General features: G+C 39.0%; 1 protein-coding gene across 1 annotated transcript in view; it reads right to left on the reverse strand.

Moving 5' to 3' along the window:
- The window catches only part of thsd7ba (thrombospondin, type I, domain containing 7Ba), an 82,228-nt gene that overhangs the window by 34,680 nt on the left and 28,232 nt on the right, over positions 1-19,316 (reverse strand). The window contains exons 4-9 of the mRNA XM_030786688.1: positions 17,806-18,054; positions 17,112-17,281; positions 15,148-15,303; positions 12,252-12,452; positions 3,443-3,634; positions 1,981-2,209 (exon numbers count right to left, since the gene is read on the reverse strand). Coding sequence (XP_030642548.1) covers positions 1,981-2,209; positions 3,443-3,634; positions 12,252-12,452; positions 15,148-15,303; positions 17,112-17,281; positions 17,806-18,054 — 1,197 coding nt within the window. The remainder of the gene's footprint in view (positions 1-1,980; positions 2,210-3,442; positions 3,635-12,251; positions 12,453-15,147; positions 15,304-17,111; positions 17,282-17,805; positions 18,055-19,316) is intronic.

Here is a 19,316-nt window from a genome sequence, read left to right on the forward strand (position 1 = left end):
GGTGGAATTAGAAAAGAAAAGAAAAGAAAAGAAAAGAAAAGAAAAGAAAAGAAAAGAAAAGAAAACAATTTTTTGTATATAAAATGAGTACCACCAAGTTATGGAATCATGAGACATACATATCTTCTCCCATGAAGATATGTATGTGTAGCCATATGTTTGACAGATCCATTTACTGTTTCTCTCAGTGCCTCGGAGTCATGTGCGAGTATGTTGATGTATAGGTACATGTCTATGTCCTTGGGGAGCTGCAAATCTATGTGGTGTTAGAAGAGTTTGGGGCTGTATGACTGTGTGTGGGGAAAATAAGTAGAGAGGCCTGTGGGTATGATGGATCATCACACACACACACACACACACACACACACACACACACACACACACACACACACACACACACACACACAGACAGCCTCTATCACAAAGTGCCATCTCAGTGTGAACACTTCAGTATCACATAGCATCTCTGTTAGGACAGTAGCCATGATGACATTGGTTAAAACCTCTTTAAAAAAAAAGAAAGAAAGAAAGAAGGAAAGGCGGAAGGCACGCAGACCTTAAAAGCCGTCCAATGGAAAACACCTTCTTATAAACCACTTAATGTACATGTCAATAATATTTTAAGGGAAAACAGGGCGAGCAGGCTCAATTATTCATTGATTTCCGGATGCACGGCACAATACCGTCTCGATGCCGCTCAATAAAAGATTTTATCATACCTCAAGCATCATTACAGTATTCCCAAAGGAGGCTCATATCAGCGCAGGATCTAGAATCAAACAAACTACAGGATCTCATTCATTCAAAACACTGAAATAGAAAACAAACCCGCCCATAGCGCACGGCTAGAGAGCAGACAGACACTGCCTACTGAGAGACTGTGAGTAATACCATATAAGGTTTCAGAACAGGAAGATACAGCACTCCCCTTTTGAAAAAAAGAAAGAAAGATAGAAAAACCGAGATGAAATCTAATATGTTCATGTACTATACAAATGCTCTGTAAAGTGTATTGTAAAGTCCAGCTGACAGAAAATGCAGAGATAAAAGTTTGGGATTGCAGCCCAAAGGCGCACTTGATGTCCAATAGCACATGAGGATCACAAACTTCATTTATGTCATACGGTGTATGTAACAGAAAAGAAGTAAATGTATGGTGAAAACAACCAAAAATGAATTGTGACACATGCAAAACGAGGTATTATTTTAAAACAAACAAACAAAAAGAGTATAAATTGAAAAATATACAAATCACAGTACTACAGCTTAAATCATACACATTCATTCTACACTTCTCTGAGTGGCTCAAAACCTGTTTTTTAGGCACATAAACTTCCAGGATTTGCTGAGGCTATTAAGATGATGTAATTACATGCTGTAAATACATTATTGCCTTACTATCTATGAATGGCTGATGTCATGTGTGCTGTTGGTTTTAATGTCTGAAAATATGCTTCTGTGTGTGAAAATGCCAGCGAGAATATACCGAGAGATCAATAAAAACTGATAATCTAATAAACAAAAGATGTCAAGAAACAATGCAAAGGAAATATAGGCCTTATTTAAACAAGTAATTGAAAAATCGGGAACAACAGAGACTCTCCCCATTAAGGATATGTTGTATCCAGAGCGCCTTGATGAGCTTTAGGAACATTTTGTCAATGGAGGATTTGCTCTGACTTACGGTGTGCATTGACAACCTGCAGTAAAATGTTTTTGCGCATAAAACTTTGTATGGCACACAGCATCCTTCTTCAAGTTTGGATTGGTTTGAATTTTGGCCCTCTGTGACATTTATGGTATCCGAACCGAACCGAAGGATTAGTGTTTGATATTTAACAGCGCCAGGTTTTAATAGATAATCTGATCATAAACATGTTTATTTTAAACTCCCCCCTTTCGGGGCTTGACTGGGTGAAAAGACGCTTTGGCAGACGCTCTGAAATCTAAAAAATGAAAATAGCAGAAGAGATGCGGCACCTTTTTGGTATGACTGCCCCGGCGTTCATTTTCATACAGGATACTTTCCGTGTCTGGACTCCCATAGTGCAGGTGGCTGAACTGTTCCAATAGCTGGTGCCATTAAAATTCACCAAGGAGTCTTCCACGCACGGTCCCCAGGGCGATGCCTCCCAGTAGAAGGTTAGGCATGGATGGTCATTGCAGGATCTCCATTCCTGTAGAGCCGTGGCAGGTGGACAGGCCTTACCTGCTGATGAGACACGTGACCAATAAATAACAACAAAGTGAACAATCTTAGCATCATTTCATATTAAAGATTTAAACTTTTAACACCCTCATAAATACTCCATAAGCATTACATTAACATTCATAAATGCTTTATTAAAAAAAAAAATGCATACAGTGTGTGCTATAGCTATATAATGTAATTCTAAGTGTACTGATGTGAGTCTCTTTGTATTACTGTACTCAATATGTTTAGGTGTATGTTTATAGAAGGACATTCCTGCTTTCATTGTAAGTAAAGACAATATAGGACAAGGAGTAAAGATTTGGAAATTCATTCTGTTGATGTCTTTACTTTTGACATGAACCTTAACCACTGTCTGTATAGCTCTTTTTTTTTGTTTAAAAGATGCAAACCACAAAAAAGGGAGTGAGAATTCAGACCATCTATCTATGAATATTCTGATTAAACCTTTAAAGTCTAACATAAAAACATCAGGTCTTGCATTTGAAGTGTGTTGGGATTACCACCTTGATTTATTTTAAGGTTTTTATAATTAAAGTAATTTCTAGACCATCTGCCCTGGATGTCAGTGACATTGTAATGACATTCATTCTCTCCTCCCACTGCTTCTCCATTACAGAATTACTCAGTACTCCTGTGAGTGCTTCAGAAGGTATGATAGCAAATCAGAACAAAGATTGGCTGAAAATTAATGAGGCAAAGTCTGGCTAATAAACCTCAGCAGAGATTACAGAGCTTTCTGAGGTTACAGTACATTTCCAAATTTGAGCAGTTGAGTTGTGTGGAGAGGGCAGTAGCAGTAATAGAGTGTGGTGCAGTGTGGTAGTAGTGTGTGGGAGGGTTCCTTAAAATGAAGTATGGTTTACTTTACACATATTTACAAAGTACTTCCTTTCATTAAGACAGGCTGAAAGGTGGAGCGCACTAAAATGAAGAGCTCACTGTTACCCACATCCTCATACAAGCACGTAACCCGGCATCTAAAAGCTATAACACGTCTATCCAAGATATTGACGACAAAATTTCATAATTTGTTATGATTACGCTGTCGTTTAAAGTATACTCTAGTATACTGTTCTTCTAGAACCAGAAATAGCAATCCATTTTTTCAGTGCCAACCAAACAATGTAATTTATCTGTTTTTATTTTAATTTCTGCACAAAACAATATTACTGTGGCATAATATTGAACAACATTTTGAGAAAGGAGCATAATAAAAGCCAAAGTTACCCTCTCCAGGTAAAGCCAGTACGGTGCGCGTGCGACTCTGTTTGCCCTCTGAGTTTTTACTAGAGCAGGATTGGGAGCAGGACGACCAGACAGACCAGGAACTAATGACACAGTCTCCTGGACAAGCAACCTCACAGGGCACTTCTGCAGAGGGCCGGCTTTCCACACAAAATCCATCTGGAACAGCGTCTCCTACAAAAAGGAATATTGTACAAATATTTAAACCCCCTTAATCTGCCAGAGAATCCCACAACAACGCCCCATACTGTTCCTGTTTTAGTTTGTATAATCTCTGTTTGTTGTACATTAACGCTATTCTAAAAAGGCACAAAAACTTGAACAAATGAATTGTACTCTGAAAAATAATGACATATTCTGTACATGGCATTGAATACCTTGTAGATTCTACAGTAACGCCACTGCTCACTCGTTGTCAAGCACAAAAGGAAATAGCAGTTTCCAAATGTCCTACGTGTTAAATTCATCTTTGAAAATTACTATCAACACTGAAGTTCCTTCCTGATGATGATGGAAATGTTGTTCATCCCCAAAAGAAAGATTCACGGTTCAGACTCATCTCTTTATGTGATTCAATCAGCAAAAATGGCAAGAAAAAAAAAAAAACGTAAATGGAAGATACAATCTGGTTCCCATTATGCATGGTAAATGTAATAGCACCTTGACAAACATAACCTAAAAAAATTGTGGGAGGAATAAGTGTTAACAAACGCATTAATGGATTCATTTTATACTGTCGTTCTATACTTATACCATTTTTCACGGCAGTATAATTTCCATACTTTGATGAGTTAGAATGATCTGTCAGTCAATCTGTGCAGTACGGGATTACTTTTCAAATTCAAATTCTTGTGAGTTACACATGCTACATTAGTCATTGAGTAGAGACAAGATCTCGATAATATCCATTAATTAGAAGGGCTGAATTTTTCTTTACTGTGGGACTTAATGATAAGAAAAACATAACAAGAAAAGAAAACCTGTGGGAACTGTGTGCTTAAACATCATTTAAAAAAAGGGGATTCAGGCTTGATCAGTTTGAGAGAGAATAATTTGACTGTCTGCGGCGTGTGAAGAAAGACAGAGAAAAACGAACGTTTCATGCGTGGTAGGGAAACACTAATCCTCCCATTTAGTTCCACAGGATTACACAACATTTCTCTCTAAAGATTTAAACCTGACAAATGCACATCCTACCCCGTGTACCTCTGTGATGGATCAGTTTTCAGAAAAAAAAAAGAAAAAAGAAAAAGAAAAAAAAAAACATCCCTGAACAATATAGGAATGGAGACTTTCGTCTCTGACAAGGTGGTTTCATTACTTGTGCTGAACCCTGTCCAAGTTTCAAAACCCGGAGTTCAACAATAACAACCCAAGGGTACATGTTGTTATCTATTTATTTTTATTTTTTATTTTTTTCCCTCCTCCTCCATTGATGCTCCCTTATGCCATGAGGGCAGGGATAAGAGCGGCTCAAATGCATCATCAAATGAAGCATGGATGGAAGCAATTCCCTTTGGGAGGTGTTGAGCCTTCCACCTCAAAAAAAAGTTCACCGCGCCAGCTCCTTGACTCATCAAAGCGAAGGGGGATGTCCTTGGCGACTACAGAACACTGGGAAAGCACCACGGGCCGCCACGTGGTCCACACTTCCATGGGTTTGAAGATAACTGCTGTGTGTACGAGGTGGAGAGCCCTTAAGCACGAGTTAACAAACTGCAAACAGCACAGGAAGCTTCCAGCATCCATTCATCTTCACCCCGCGTTTTATCAGGAGGAAAATAATATCTATCTATCTATCTATATATATATATATATATATATCTTTCTATCTATATATACTGTGTATGTGTATATGTATATATATGAAACTACTGTTATCAAAGAAACCTGTTTTATTGAAGCCAAACAGTGATGGTCTCAGAACAAACATGCGTTGAATATAAGCTTGTAATGCTGTTTAATGCAGACATAATGACAGAAATAAAATATGTTTTAAAATGTCATTTCAAGATGTACTGTGATCTAGCATAGATAAGCTCATGTTGAGTGAAACATATGAAATATAAATGGACAGTCAGATGTATTCATTTTCCTGAAGCAGAGAGCAGAATTATTCTGTTTTTTTCCAGTATAATGCTCAAATTTTCATTGTAATGAGAACACTAGCCACTTGAATGGGATTGACTACAAAAAGTTACTGTAGGAAAAATACAATGCTTCAGTGCCAGATAATAGCCCTGTGCCAGAGGTCACATACTGAACAATGCATGACTTCAGCTTTCCCACTTTCCTAAATCAGTTCCCTTCTTACCTCACCGCTGTGCGATAGACATAATTGTAAAAGTTTGAAAAGTACATTTTGCCCTTTTAGAACAAGATAAAAATGTGCATGTAGATTGTGGGAATTAACCTTACAAGCCCACACGTAAAGAGAGAAAGAAAAAAAAAAAAACACAGAAAAAGGACTGTATTTTCCATGCTGACATCTCGGAAGCTCACACACATGCACGTAAATGGGAAGAATATGAATACATATTGGACTGAGCTTCACAGTCCCCCTCAAAAATCCCTCTTAACTGCACTGCCGTTTAGGCTGTTATAGGATGATAACAGCATTTACTATCCTTTAGATTATTTTGTAACAGTAGGTAGTCTCTCCCCTGGTGTAGCTTCCAGATTTATAGAAAATTATAATTGATTTCATAGGAGTTTGTCTGTGACAGCATGAAAATTTTAAGAATTAGACAAATTATAGAATGTTATATGCAGAGAACATGTGTGATGAATTACAATTAAAAGAAAAAAAACCCCAATATCTGAAACTGACATAAAAAAGCAGAAAATGAGATGTGGGAGATCAAATGTAACCTTCTCTGTTCTACAGATAAAGATGTTCAGTTCTACTCATTATGTGCATTTAGTGGAATTTTTTAAAAAAAAACATTAGGTAAAATTTGTGTAGTCTGATATATTGTTAAGGATCATACTTAAAGCTAATTTATTGTGGCTCTGAATGGGGGTTTTTAATTTGAGTGCCAAACTAAGGTTGTCCAGATTAACCTGTAGAACCTATAATGAAAGATAGTAATTTAGCAACATTAGTTTTTCTCTAAGATGTACAATGATTCAGTGCAGAAATCAAGCAAGATTAAATAGTAGCAATAATAAAATCTGGGAGTTTTGCCCATCCCAGTTTCACATAATATACATCTGCACCAGTTAATATTCAAGACGTGTCTAAAAAACATGAATATGAATGAGAGTTTTGTGAACACAGATCTGTCATCAAAGCACTAATATGGTTCACTAAGCTAAAATATACATACCAGTTTTCTCAGTGTGCTGGCAGCAGACAGTGCCATAAATTGCGATGCAGTTAAGTTTTCAATGCATCTACGTGTAGACACATAAGACACTTTTCTTCTCAAGCTGTTGTTTTCACATGTGCAGGAGATACTTGTACCATTAAGCACATAATGTACCATAATATGGACTGTCCAAATGAACCTAGCATAATAAATATTTAGTCAAATACATCTTGAGTCAGACAAAGCAAATGTTGGGTGACTATATTGCACGCAGGTAAAAACAGAAAATTAAATGTCATCCTAGGAAAATCAAAAACATGACCTTTACATAGTAGAAATGAAAATAACCTTGTAGCACATCATTTGGTTAGTGGCTTTTTACATGAACATCCCTAGTCAGGAAAAAAAAAAAGCACAAAAAGAATCATTTTTAGTTGGATACTTCAAAACACAGATTTAGTGCATCATTTCAGTTAAATTAGAGGGACAAAATCTTGCCTTGCTGCTCTGTCAACATTCTTGGGACAGCCAATTCAACTTTATAAAAGTGCCAATCATCTTCCCCACACCAATTTCTTGCCAAGCAAAAGTCCGATATAGGATGCACGGAAAGAATATACGCCTCATAATTTGTCAGACTGAAGTGATTTTGAGAATTGATCAGAATTAGCCCACCTCAGCCCCAAATATCGACAGGCCCAGACAGGAACTCAGAAAGGTCATTTACCAGATTAATGTCACCTCTATTGATTAGACACACTGATAACTGGCACTTTGATAGATCACACGGTCAGAGAGAAAACAGATAGCTCCAGAGTTCCCTCTGCCTCATATCTATTTAAAAGCTCTGAACACGGAGGTCTGAGCTGCATAACAACATTGCCGAGCAATGTCTGAGGTGACCTGTAGCCATGCTCAAAAATAAATCCTCAGCAAGTTCCATTCCTATAACCTTACATTAATGCCCCACAAAAGGGCACCAGAGACATCTCTCTGTAACTACTGTTATTGTCTTAGCTCTGTGATGTACAGAAACGCAGGAGGGGGAAAAGTGCCTGCCGACCACATCTCAAGATAATAAAGGGGTTTATGTTGAAGAGCCATCTGTGTTCGACACATGCTCTCTCTCTCTCTCTCTCTCTCTCTCTCCCTCAGCACCATTCAACTGCATATGTCTTTGTCGTGTAGCAGAGAGTGCAGATCAAATACAAAGAGATATCTATTATTTTAAATGATCTACTTCATACTACAATGACCTGTACACAACGGTGGGGGTAAAACCACTTTTTTCTTTCATCTGAAAGAATACAAAAGTCTCTTTAAAGCAGAACTAATTTACTTTTGCCATTGTATTTTTCACAGTGCTATGGCGTGAAGCATAAACAAGCACAATTAAAAGATACTAATTCACTGCCCAGCGCTGCGAGTTGGCGCTCTCTCAGTTTTATTCAATACATTTACAATGGATGCAGCGTGACTCATTAATGTGTATCATCCAGAAAGCAGAATGTCTAGAAAGTCTGATGGGAGAATCGTTATCATAGGCGAGAATCATTACCTCCATCAAAACAATGAAGAAAATGCGGTCCTCAACCAGCAGGAATACACTAAAAGACTTCGTGAGTGGGTGAACATAATACGTGACGGATGGCGAGCGTCGGCTCTTTTCTGAGCACTCCAATATGATTACCATTGACATTTATACTTAAAGTGAAAAAAAAGTAAAGCAAAGGAAAGTGTGGTATTCTCCCAGCCCACACTGGAGAGAGCTGCCGGTACAGGGTGCAGTTTAGACACACTGGCAGGAACCCCTCTATCGCTCCTTCCCTGTGTAGGGAACTCTTTATACGGATACCTGCCCCAGGGTGCTCTGCATTATTAATGTATGGATCTGTCGCTGGCACTCTCGCTCAGACATAATACCGCCATTCACTGCTCGGGATTCCAGCAGAATTGGGTTTCCTCTCCCACTCACAGTGCCAACTTGGCCAGGAAAAAATTGTGGAGGGGGAGGGGGAAAGAACCTTTTCGGATTTGAGGGGAAATTTCAAGTTGGCTCGATTTTCGTTTGAATGCTAGATCATTTGCCGTTTCCGGGTGGGATGGTATTAAGGCAGAATGTACAAGAACACCGCAACTTCCCACAAAAGCTATTAAAGTAATGTAGAGAGGGTTTTTTTTTCTTTTTTTTTTCTTAAGTAACCCAAAGCAAAACTTACATATGTATGCTTGATCATATCTGTCGGTACATACCACTCGTCATTTTTCACTGCGGAGTATTCGTCTGACACCTCACTTACTAAGTGACGGCCGGAAAAAAACCAAACTGAAGTAAGAGTGTACACTCATCCCTCATTACAACAACCAGTGTCAACAAGTCTGAAAAATCACCGTTAGCTATTTGTGCAGCAGATGAGTCCCAAAGACAAAATAAGGTGACCACTGAGAGCCGAATGAACGTGTTTCAATTTGAGCATAGAGGATGTCCTTAATCTGATGAATTCAGCCTTTTCCCCCATTGATCAGCGTCTAGTTCTGTAACTGCTCATCAACCTCTTACCAGTGCTGATAGCTTTGTAAACCTGAAGGTGGAAATACATTTCAAACTGTGTGAATGTCAGCTCTGCAGGAAATCTCACAAAAAAGCTAGCCGAAGAAGAACACACCATTATACAATGGTTAATTTATTTTCTTTATCTGCGCAGTAACCTTGGTTAGGAGGACAACACTGAACATGACAGAGAAAATATCAGGAGAATGATGAAAAGTTTAATCAGTGACAAGATGGCCTAAGAAAATAAGTAGAGATATAAATAAATGAAGCAATGGCAGGTCTGCTTCATTTTTCACATGTAAAAATTGATTTCTTCAGCACATATCCAGCAGCTGGTGGTTCAGTCCTCTATCTATCAATGCCAGAGGTCCTGGGTTTGACATCATGACATTAGCTATAATTACACAGAGATTCCAGGGCTGATAACTCCCAAGACCCTCACTAATACAGAATTAGCCCCAGGTCAATCTAGATTTCAGAGTGCAATAAAAAAAGGGGGGGGGGGCACTAATATTGACGCTATAATGTGCGTGCATGTGTGTGTGTGTGTGTGTGTGTGTGTGTGTGTGTGTGTGTGAGTGTGTGTGTGTTATATGTCATCACAACATTTACTGAATTCAGTCTCTTGAATCTCTTAAAACATGTGCTCCCCAGAACTCCTCCATGTACAGCAAGGGCTTTGATTTGTTCATATTGAAAGATTCCCTGATTTATTTGTAAGTTATTTTACTGCACACTAACGACAGAAAGGCAAGGATAATGCACACAGGGAATGTGTTGTATCACATAAGACAGTTCATCCAATCTGCCAGACTCTTCCATTTCAGCAGCCGAGATCTCAAAAACATAGGGGGCCACACTATGTTTGTGTGTAAAGACAGGACACAGAATAACTATTCCTCATTGCAATGGAACCGGTTCATTTTAAAGTATACCACTGCAAAATCCGTATGGCACCGAGTCCCTGTCAGAGGGCAAAATGAAGATTACATTTGAAGATGGGTTACATGAGAAACTCTGAGAGAGCAGTGAAAATAATGAACAAATTCTCTGTCTCTCTGAAGGTTTCCACAGTCTATTTGAATTCTTTAAAGAAGAATGTAGACCTTCACTGCAGTAGAGAGATGGAACCTGTCACTCCTTGTTTACTCATTAGAGTGCCTATGTCGAGACTGTGGGGGTCACAGAATAAGGACTTGTATACATAAAATCCAAAGAGTGCTAAAACCATTTACCAAAAAAAAGAAAAAAGTCCAGCTCAAGCCCCTCACATAGCACCGCCCCCCCCCCCCAATCCCCCCACCCCCCCACACCCCGCCCCACCCGCTGCAAATACTGGATCTTTCCTTGTTGGCCATCCTCCAGTAGTCTAAGATTGCTCTTCCACACAGACACCAGAGCCTCCACACCCTGAACTGACACACTCTGACTGTTTTGCTACATTGTCAAATAATGTAAAGTCTCAATATACAGGTTTCTCTGAACGCTGATTATGTAAAAATATCATAAACTTGTGTGACTAGTTTTTAATTATCTGTGTATATCAGAAACCATCGCGGTCCAGCGTGTAATAGTCGCAGAAAAGCTCAACACATCCAATATACCCCTGTGCTTGTGACAAAAGGTACCTGTAAATGTTATAATTCTTGACATTATACAACTCAGCAAGAACTATCTGCCATTGTCATGTAGTTTGCTCTGACTACCCGGTGTGCAAAGCCCAGAACATAACAGACATTCACATACACACTTCACTGTGTTCATTCGTGGGGAAATAATACAAGTAGGCTGTCAAACCCTTTTCTCTCCTGAGTTCAATTATATCAGAAAAAGCACTAAAATCCTTCAGAATGAGTGAATAGAACCAGTTTTGAATATAGCGCACAGCCTTATGAAGGATATTATTATCCTTAGAGTAGTCCCCTTTAAACAGCTATGAGCGCAGGGCTAAACAGCAGCGCATCTTAAATGCTTTTAAGACTCACTTAAAGCGTATGGTTATCATCATTACAATCATCAAAATCAAGAGGGTAATTTTGATGGTAGCATCTATCATTACTTTCTTCTTCACCGCATAAAATTGTTTTATCTTTAAAAATCAAATGTGCAGTAAGTGTGGGGCGTATTTGCACGAACCCCGTGTGCAGTTATAATGGTCTCGTGCAAATTAAGTTAAGAAGCATGATAAGGAAACGGTGAGATTCGGAAAAGTTAGGGAATCCTTATCTTAAAGGGATGAGCTATTATACTAATTGTAATTATTACCGATGCTATAACACTGTAATGATAGTGTTGAGGGCTGCAACACATTTTCACTGAACAGAGTAATCAGTCCTTTATCTCACAATTCATAGAGTAATTGTAACTCTAATAACACAGTAGTTTTACTCTACATTGTCTTAAAACACAAAGACATGCTTTCATATTCAGTGTCTTTATGTATCACATTTTATCAGGCCTTCATCAGGATTATTTAAAGAGTCAGGCGTGGTAAAGCACTGAGTTCCTGCCCTCTTGTTTTCAAATGTTTTCCCAACACCTGCTCTTGGAAATCTGTGTCAATTCTCATCAGGTTCCTTCATTAGGTAATTTGTTTGGATCCTTTGCTGCCTCCTTAATAAATCGACACATAATCTATTGTGACAGAATGATAAAACATGCAAAAAAAAGATGCAATTAGGTGTACAGGCAGTAGAGATGAGTAATTAAGGTCTCCTGGAGGCCTTTATCAGGTGTCTCTTGCAGGATCTCCTTGCTATCTCTCATGAATAATGGATATGCGAAATAAGAATGTTAAGGGCACATTAAATGGGGCTAGAATTTTCTACAGATCTACAAACTAGGTCAAACTGGTTATTCAACTCTGCATCAGTTACCTTTGCTGTTGTTTTTCTCATTAAAGTTGAAAAAGACGGCTTTACAGTACCTTGTGCGTTGACACAGACTGCATCTTGAGTTCTGATCCCGACACCACAGTTCCCTTCAGTGGGCACACAAATGCCCTCAGACTCCACATGCCAGAGGAAGCAAACAGGATCCTCGCAGGGCATAGACTCCAGAAGATGAGCACAGCTCTCTGACATGCCTGAAGAATCCCTCAGCACCTGTCTCCTTCTTTGTCTGTAGCCTGTGGATTGAGAGAAAGAAAGAAAGAAAGAAAGAAAGACATGAAGGAAGATTATTGTCACAGCGAGGTATAAATGACCTGAATTCAACCCTTTAGCTATTCAGTACCGCCCCAGAGATACTAAAAGTGAAGAATAGCGTGGGTAGCGACGGGGGAAGCGAAGGTTAGATAAGAACGGGCTCTTCTGCCACAGACTTCCTCTTCAGGAAGCTCCTTGTGTGTACTACTGCAGTGTCACACTCTTACCTACCTGAGCAATCTTGAGTAAAACCACAGCATGTATTTCTGATTTAAAAAAAAAAAAAATAGACTACAAATCAAGAAGGTTTTTGCTCAGCTTCTATGGGATAAATGTTGAATATATCATTGATTTTTATGAGCATCCACTCAGGAAACCTCGGCCTGTGTTCGATTAATCTGTTCTTTGGTTTAAAAAAACTATTCGGTTTTAGACGCCAAATGTTTCATCCATTGGCAGATGTTAAAAACTTGTTTGGCTGACTATTCCAACAACAGGGTAATGTTATATGCTAAGTTGCATCATTGTACAACAGCAGTTTGTATTTGACATAACTGAGAAGTTCCGTAGAGAGTGCATGTAAGTATTGAGCATTTGCGCTAATATAATCTTATATGACAATATATATATATATATATTTATGACAGTTTTGTACCCCCCAGACCACTACAGGACTTCTGAGTGCTGCAGTTCAGGGCAAGAAGAAAAAAAAAACAGAGAGACAGCTAAGATCTGAGAGTTTGCAAAAAAAAAAAGAAAAAAAAAAAAACCAAACCAAAAAAAAAACACCAACACAGTCTACTGATCCCATAGCTGCAGAAACACAGGGAGCTGCAACCTCTCTAATACATCAATGTCATATACCAGGGGAGGATTACAGATCACAAGTGTATAATACCCACCAGGTTTCCACTCTTTACTTTTATCCTTTCTTCCCATAATAAATTGCACAAAACCAGAGAGATGGAATAGCCTTGAATAACAAGGTACAGTATCTTGACAACACACAAATATATCAACTGTCCTGAGGCAAGCCTACATAAAGATACTTTGTTGTCTCAGAACAGCTTTGAGAGAGTGTACTGTAATTCTGCGTCAGGACAGAGAAAAACTTCCTTTGTTCCCTTAATGCAGTTCACAGGACATATTAGGTATTAAGTAAATATAAAGTCTTAAATATAGATATATCTTGTCACAGCTGTATAATGACCATCATTTTCTTCTGTCTATTTTCAACCATGTTTGCATTTATACATCCTTTTTTCACATTTGTCTTGATTGTCTAAGTATTACATTCTGTGACAAAAACCTGGAGGAGTAACTGCTGTCCTGAACACAGGTGGATGGTAAAAAAAAAGAAAAAAAAAAAAAGGATTCGTTTTACAGAAACGATACAAACTAATCCCATGGCACCAAATGAACAGACCAGGAATCATCCTGAAACTAGACTCAGCATTGGAGGAGCCATACCCTTGGAGAGAAAAGAGAATGTCCTTTCAGACAGGAGCCCTGGGCTCTAGATCGATCTGTAGCATCACCCGCATGCCCACTACCTCATCTCCAAACTGTGAAAAACAATTTGGAGGAGACATATCCCTGTGGATATTAATAACTGAAAGGTTCAGTGGTGGTATCAGATTTATTCAGGGGGAAAGACATGGGCCTTCTTTCGTGGTTCACTTCACAGACCATGTTCCTTATCAGTCCTACTTTACTGCTCTGTGACTTCTGCTAATGTTGGATTAGAAGCATTACCAATCTTTCTGTGCTTCACCTACTCCCCTGTACACACTCAGTTTCACAAGTCAACAGCATAAGAATGAGAAAACTTGTTGTTTAGATCTGAAATGTATTCAAAAATCAAAATACCATATTAAAGCAAGTCCAGAAAGACAACTCTGATTCAACATAATGAATAAATTCGGTTCTGTGTCAAATGATAGTTGAGTCTGATGTTTATGGTGATACAGGCACTAAAATCTATAGAGTAAAGCCTTCCTGTGTAGTCATTAATTTAACTGTTTACTTCACTGATGCATGTATTTCCCGCTAGGAGCCTACACAGAGAATCAAGAGATAGGCAGCTATGTAGATGTAATTTAATCAAAAGGCTCCATTGAATGTTTGATGTTATTCAGTGTTGAGCTCTGTGACTTGCTGTTTTAAGATGAAGGTGCATTTGCGCTCTCTGATGAATGTGATAGGAGAGGGTCATTTTGATTACAGGCCAGGATAGGACAGACTGAAAGCCATCAGGATGAAACAGATAAGTCAGAGTGAAAGCTGTCACGAGCATCTGCTGTGAGATGTGTCAGTTTAATGTCAAACCACCGACGACTCTTTTAAGCCTGGCTTTTTCTAGACCTCAGTGGCTTAGCCAAGTCACATGAATGTCTCTCTCTCTGTCTCTCTCTAAGGAAGAGGTGGTCAAAAAGAACCTGTTCAGATCAAATGTCTGATGTCTGCCATCAGGTCTGGCATTACTGAAGCTTCTCTATAGTTTTCTCCTGACAAACCTGTAGACCCTGTACTCCCAGACAATATTACATTTACTGCTGCACCTGAATCCCCCATAGTACAGGAACATCAAAACTACAAAACAGCAAGAACAATATTAGTAATTCACACCATAAGAAGCAAATCTCAGGGCTTTGACAGGCATGTTCTGTGTTCTACCTTTTCGTCCTTGGGTTTCCAAGCAGTTGTCGTGGAGACAGGCTCCCCAAGCAGACCAAAGGGAGAGCTGGCAATCCTGAGCACAGGGGATAAAACAGGGTTGGACAGTGGAAGGCTGGTCTCCAACACACAGCTGTCCGCTTACTGGTCGGGATACTGAGGACAAAACAGCAGAAAGAAAGAGAGAAAGAGAGAGAGAGATAATTGAGCGAGTACTAGAGAATAAAGAGAGTACTAGGAGTAAAGAAAGGTTGAGGATAGAAAAAAAAAATTACTAAAAGAATAAAAATGCCCCCAAACATGATAAGTAAGGCATTTAAACAAAGCCTTACATGGTTTTCGAAGTACTTGGTCCTTAACCTAAAAAAAATCTTTATATGAATGTTACCTTGATTAGTTAGATGAGGCATTGGTAACATGTACAACAAAACACTAAAAAAAAAAAAAAAAAAAAAAAAAAAAGATTATTCATATGCATTCGGAGCAAAGGTGCTTATTTGTGAGTCACTATCTGTAATCCATTTACATCAGCTCAAGCTGTACAGACCATGTTGAAAACAAATATGTGTACTGCTTTCCATTGATCTTTTTCACCAAACACCATTGACAGAATAGAGTTGTCTGCATTTATAATCCACACCCAGCTCTGCTTGTTTATACGCCGTCCAGACATGGTTTTGGTCGACTAACCTTTCTATTCCCAATTCGTTTATATGAAATATGATGACATGCCACAGACTCTGCCTCACGTCAAAGCTGGTTTTTAACAGTATGAGGCCATTCTGGTCTCTTCAGTTTCATTCTGGGAGACGGCAAAACACTCACTCATTATCTAAGCCGCTTATCCTGATTAGTGTCACGGGGCGTGCCGGAGCCTATCCCAGCGCTCATAGGGCGAAAGGCGGGGAAACACCCTGGACAGGTCGCCAGTCCATCGCAGGGCAGACACACAGACAAACACACTCACATTCATACCTAAGAGCAATTTAGTGTCTCCAATTCACCTGCATGTCTTTGGACTGTGGGAGGAAACCGGAGCTCCCGGAGGAAACCCACGCAGACACGGGGAGAACATGCAAACTCCACACAGAAAGGACCCTGGCCACCCGGCCAGGTACCGAACCCAACACCTTCTTGCTGTGAGGCCACTGCGCCACCATGCCGCCCACGGCAAAATACCAACAGCAATATTGTTTACTCTCTGTTAAAGTATAATTTAAATGCACAGTAATCCGCTTGCTGTGTGACAGCAACTGTGTCCACGTGCAAGGAATTCTTCACCTCAGGCAAGTTACTTAAGTGGAATTTTTATTTAATTATGTTTTTTTTTAATATTTTCAAAACCCCTCCAGAGTGACTGTTTCTCAGCGTGGTCAAAAATACAGCGATACTTAATGAGGTAGATAGTGAGGTTAATGTTTTCCATTAGTCATGGATATTTCCCCTTGATCCCTCCCCGTTACATTTAATAAAACTGATTCTGAATATAGTCACAGGACAAAAGTTGAAATGATGGTACCCTGTGACTTACTAACGACACTTTTGTTAGCAGGCAAACCACAATAGAACAACCATTTTTTTTTTTCAGAATGAACTGCTGTATCACCCTGTTCATGCTGAATTCTACATAATTTGTGCCTAGTCTTAAGTATTTATTTAATTACAACAGGGATTGTAGTACAGAGAGTACAAACAGGAATAAGTTACAAATAGAACAAAAATGCACATTCCATTGCGGTGTGGGCGCACGCGCACACACACACACACACACACACACGCACACGCGCACACACACACACACACACACATACACATCTGAAGTTTCATAGGGCATAGCTAATTAAAGTAGCATTCAGAGACTGGTTCACAAGCTGAATCTGGTTTAATGAAGCCTAGGTCTATAACATGTGTGAAGCTGTGAAAAAAAAGAGGCGGTGAACTACACTGTGAAGGGGAGACCCTACCTTCTTTCTTGTGTTGGGATATGGACTCGTCTGGGACCAGTGTGCAGTACGTTTCTCTGGTCTGGATCCCTCCTCCACACAGGGCACTGACATTGTTCAAGCGTCGGTCCTGCTGACTGAGGAGAGGAGCCACCTTGCATTCACCCCAGTCTGTGCTTCTCCACTCGTACCTTATGACACACACACACACACACACACACACACACACGCATGCACACACACACACACACACACACACACAACACATTAGATTTACCTAGGCTGCTAAACATGCTTCTGCTCAAACATAAAGCCATTCAGTGATTCTTTGCATGCTATCTCACCACAGATCCAGCTGAAATGAGTAGTCTGTTGTTATTTTTTTCGAATTGAAAACTCACTAATGAAAATGCATTGACTCCAAAAATGTTATGATGCAGGAAAAAAAAAAAAAACAGATAATGAATGGACCAAGCGTATGCAGTAATCTATCAAACAAATAATCTCATTAACTAGTTTTCTTTAATCACGGAAATGCTCCAACGCATTAAACAGAGATTTATTAAGTATAATGCTGGTCATTACACCAGGAAAATCATTTAGTATCGACTATCGTTTTTGCAGCCTTGCCACCCCAACGTTCTTATTCCTCTATACTGTCAGAAAACATATAATGAGCAGGTTTTATCCATTAGAGTAAAAAGATGAAGTTTACCTAGGACAATTTGGAAGTAAATCCCCAATGATGTTGCAGGCTTCCTTTTCTTCAAGGGTGGGGCATTCCTTGCCTCGACCAATAGGGACTTGGGTTATGCTGCGTGTCCTTACACGGTAACCAGGTGACAAATCGACAGCGCGACAGGTTTTTGAGCATGGGCTCCATGTGGACCAATCAGAAGTCTCACAGTCTTTGGGCATGATACATGACTGGAATGTTCCAGGATTGTTGTCTTGGGTACAAAGGCTGCAGACGAAAAAAAAAAAAAAAAAAAAAAGGAAAAAAGTCCATTATTATACAGAGCACAAAGAAAATAGACTTACAAAAGAACATATTTGTATGCAATGACAAGGGAATAGAAGCAAATGGATGTGTCCACTGTTTGTATTTTGATGAATAGAGTTTAGAAAGAGGGCTGAATAGATGAATGATGGGTTGTGATACTGCTGCTGGTTGATAACATGTCCTGATGCAGAAGCCAGAAGATTTTTCCTGCCCCACCACACGTATTAGCTTTTAATCATAGAATGCACTGAGGGAGTTACTTCACTGAAGGCAAAACTACATTAAATAGATAAGAGAGAAATTGAATGTCAGGTAAATTAACATGGTATCATTAGACTCTTCCATTCCTTATGAATGACTGAGAAAAGAAATAGATATCAGTGGGCTTAAGAAAAAAAAAAGTTGCATTTATGGTACATAACTATACAAATTCACTGATTGTTTCTGTTTTCATTTTTAATGACAGCAAAGACATGAATACATTTCATAAGAATAAATGCATTTCATAAGATATGTATATACACAATTAAGTATTCATCTCTTTAATTCACAGTTTTTAGTTACTTATGTATATAATAATGTATATGCATGAAGAACATTTCTATTTAATTTTACTTGGTAATAAGACTATAATTAGTAAAACTGCATAAAATTGAGCTCAGGTGGGAAGTACATATTTAAATCAGTACATTTCATTAAGCTTGCACTCACTGTTCTCAAATGAATATGTTAATTACACATTATGATTGTTCTGTTTGGGTTCTTGATTTTCCTCAGTCAACCACATCTGCAATAGATAAAAATTACACACCAACCCTCCTGTCTTCATTGTCTAATGTGGGTTATAAAGATTGCGAAATCATGTACGTATCAAGCCAGCACACTGGTAAAACGAACCATGCCTATCTGAACACACCAAGACAATTTTCCAACCCCTGTACAAAGCTATAAACTGAAAACCATCAGTAAAAGAAAAATACACATGCACAACTGTGACGTGAGTTTACGCCGGCATAACACACAGAAATAAGTGCAAAGTAGAAAATTTATGTTCAAAAAAGAGTAAAAGCTCTTAGGTATGTTATTCTAGGTATGTGAATTCTGCAGGAAAAAAATTCAAGGAAAATTAATGGATATGCATTACGGAAACCAGTAATTCGAAGTCTTGTTCATGTCTTGTTCACTGTAGGCATGGAACTTAGGGCGGCATAATCTGCAGCACT

This window comes from Chanos chanos, chromosome 10 (genome assembly GCF_902362185.1).
Source record: "Chanos chanos chromosome 10, fChaCha1.1, whole genome shotgun sequence".
In the NCBI taxonomy this organism is placed as follows: Eukaryota; Metazoa; Chordata; class Actinopteri; order Gonorynchiformes; family Chanidae; genus Chanos; species Chanos chanos.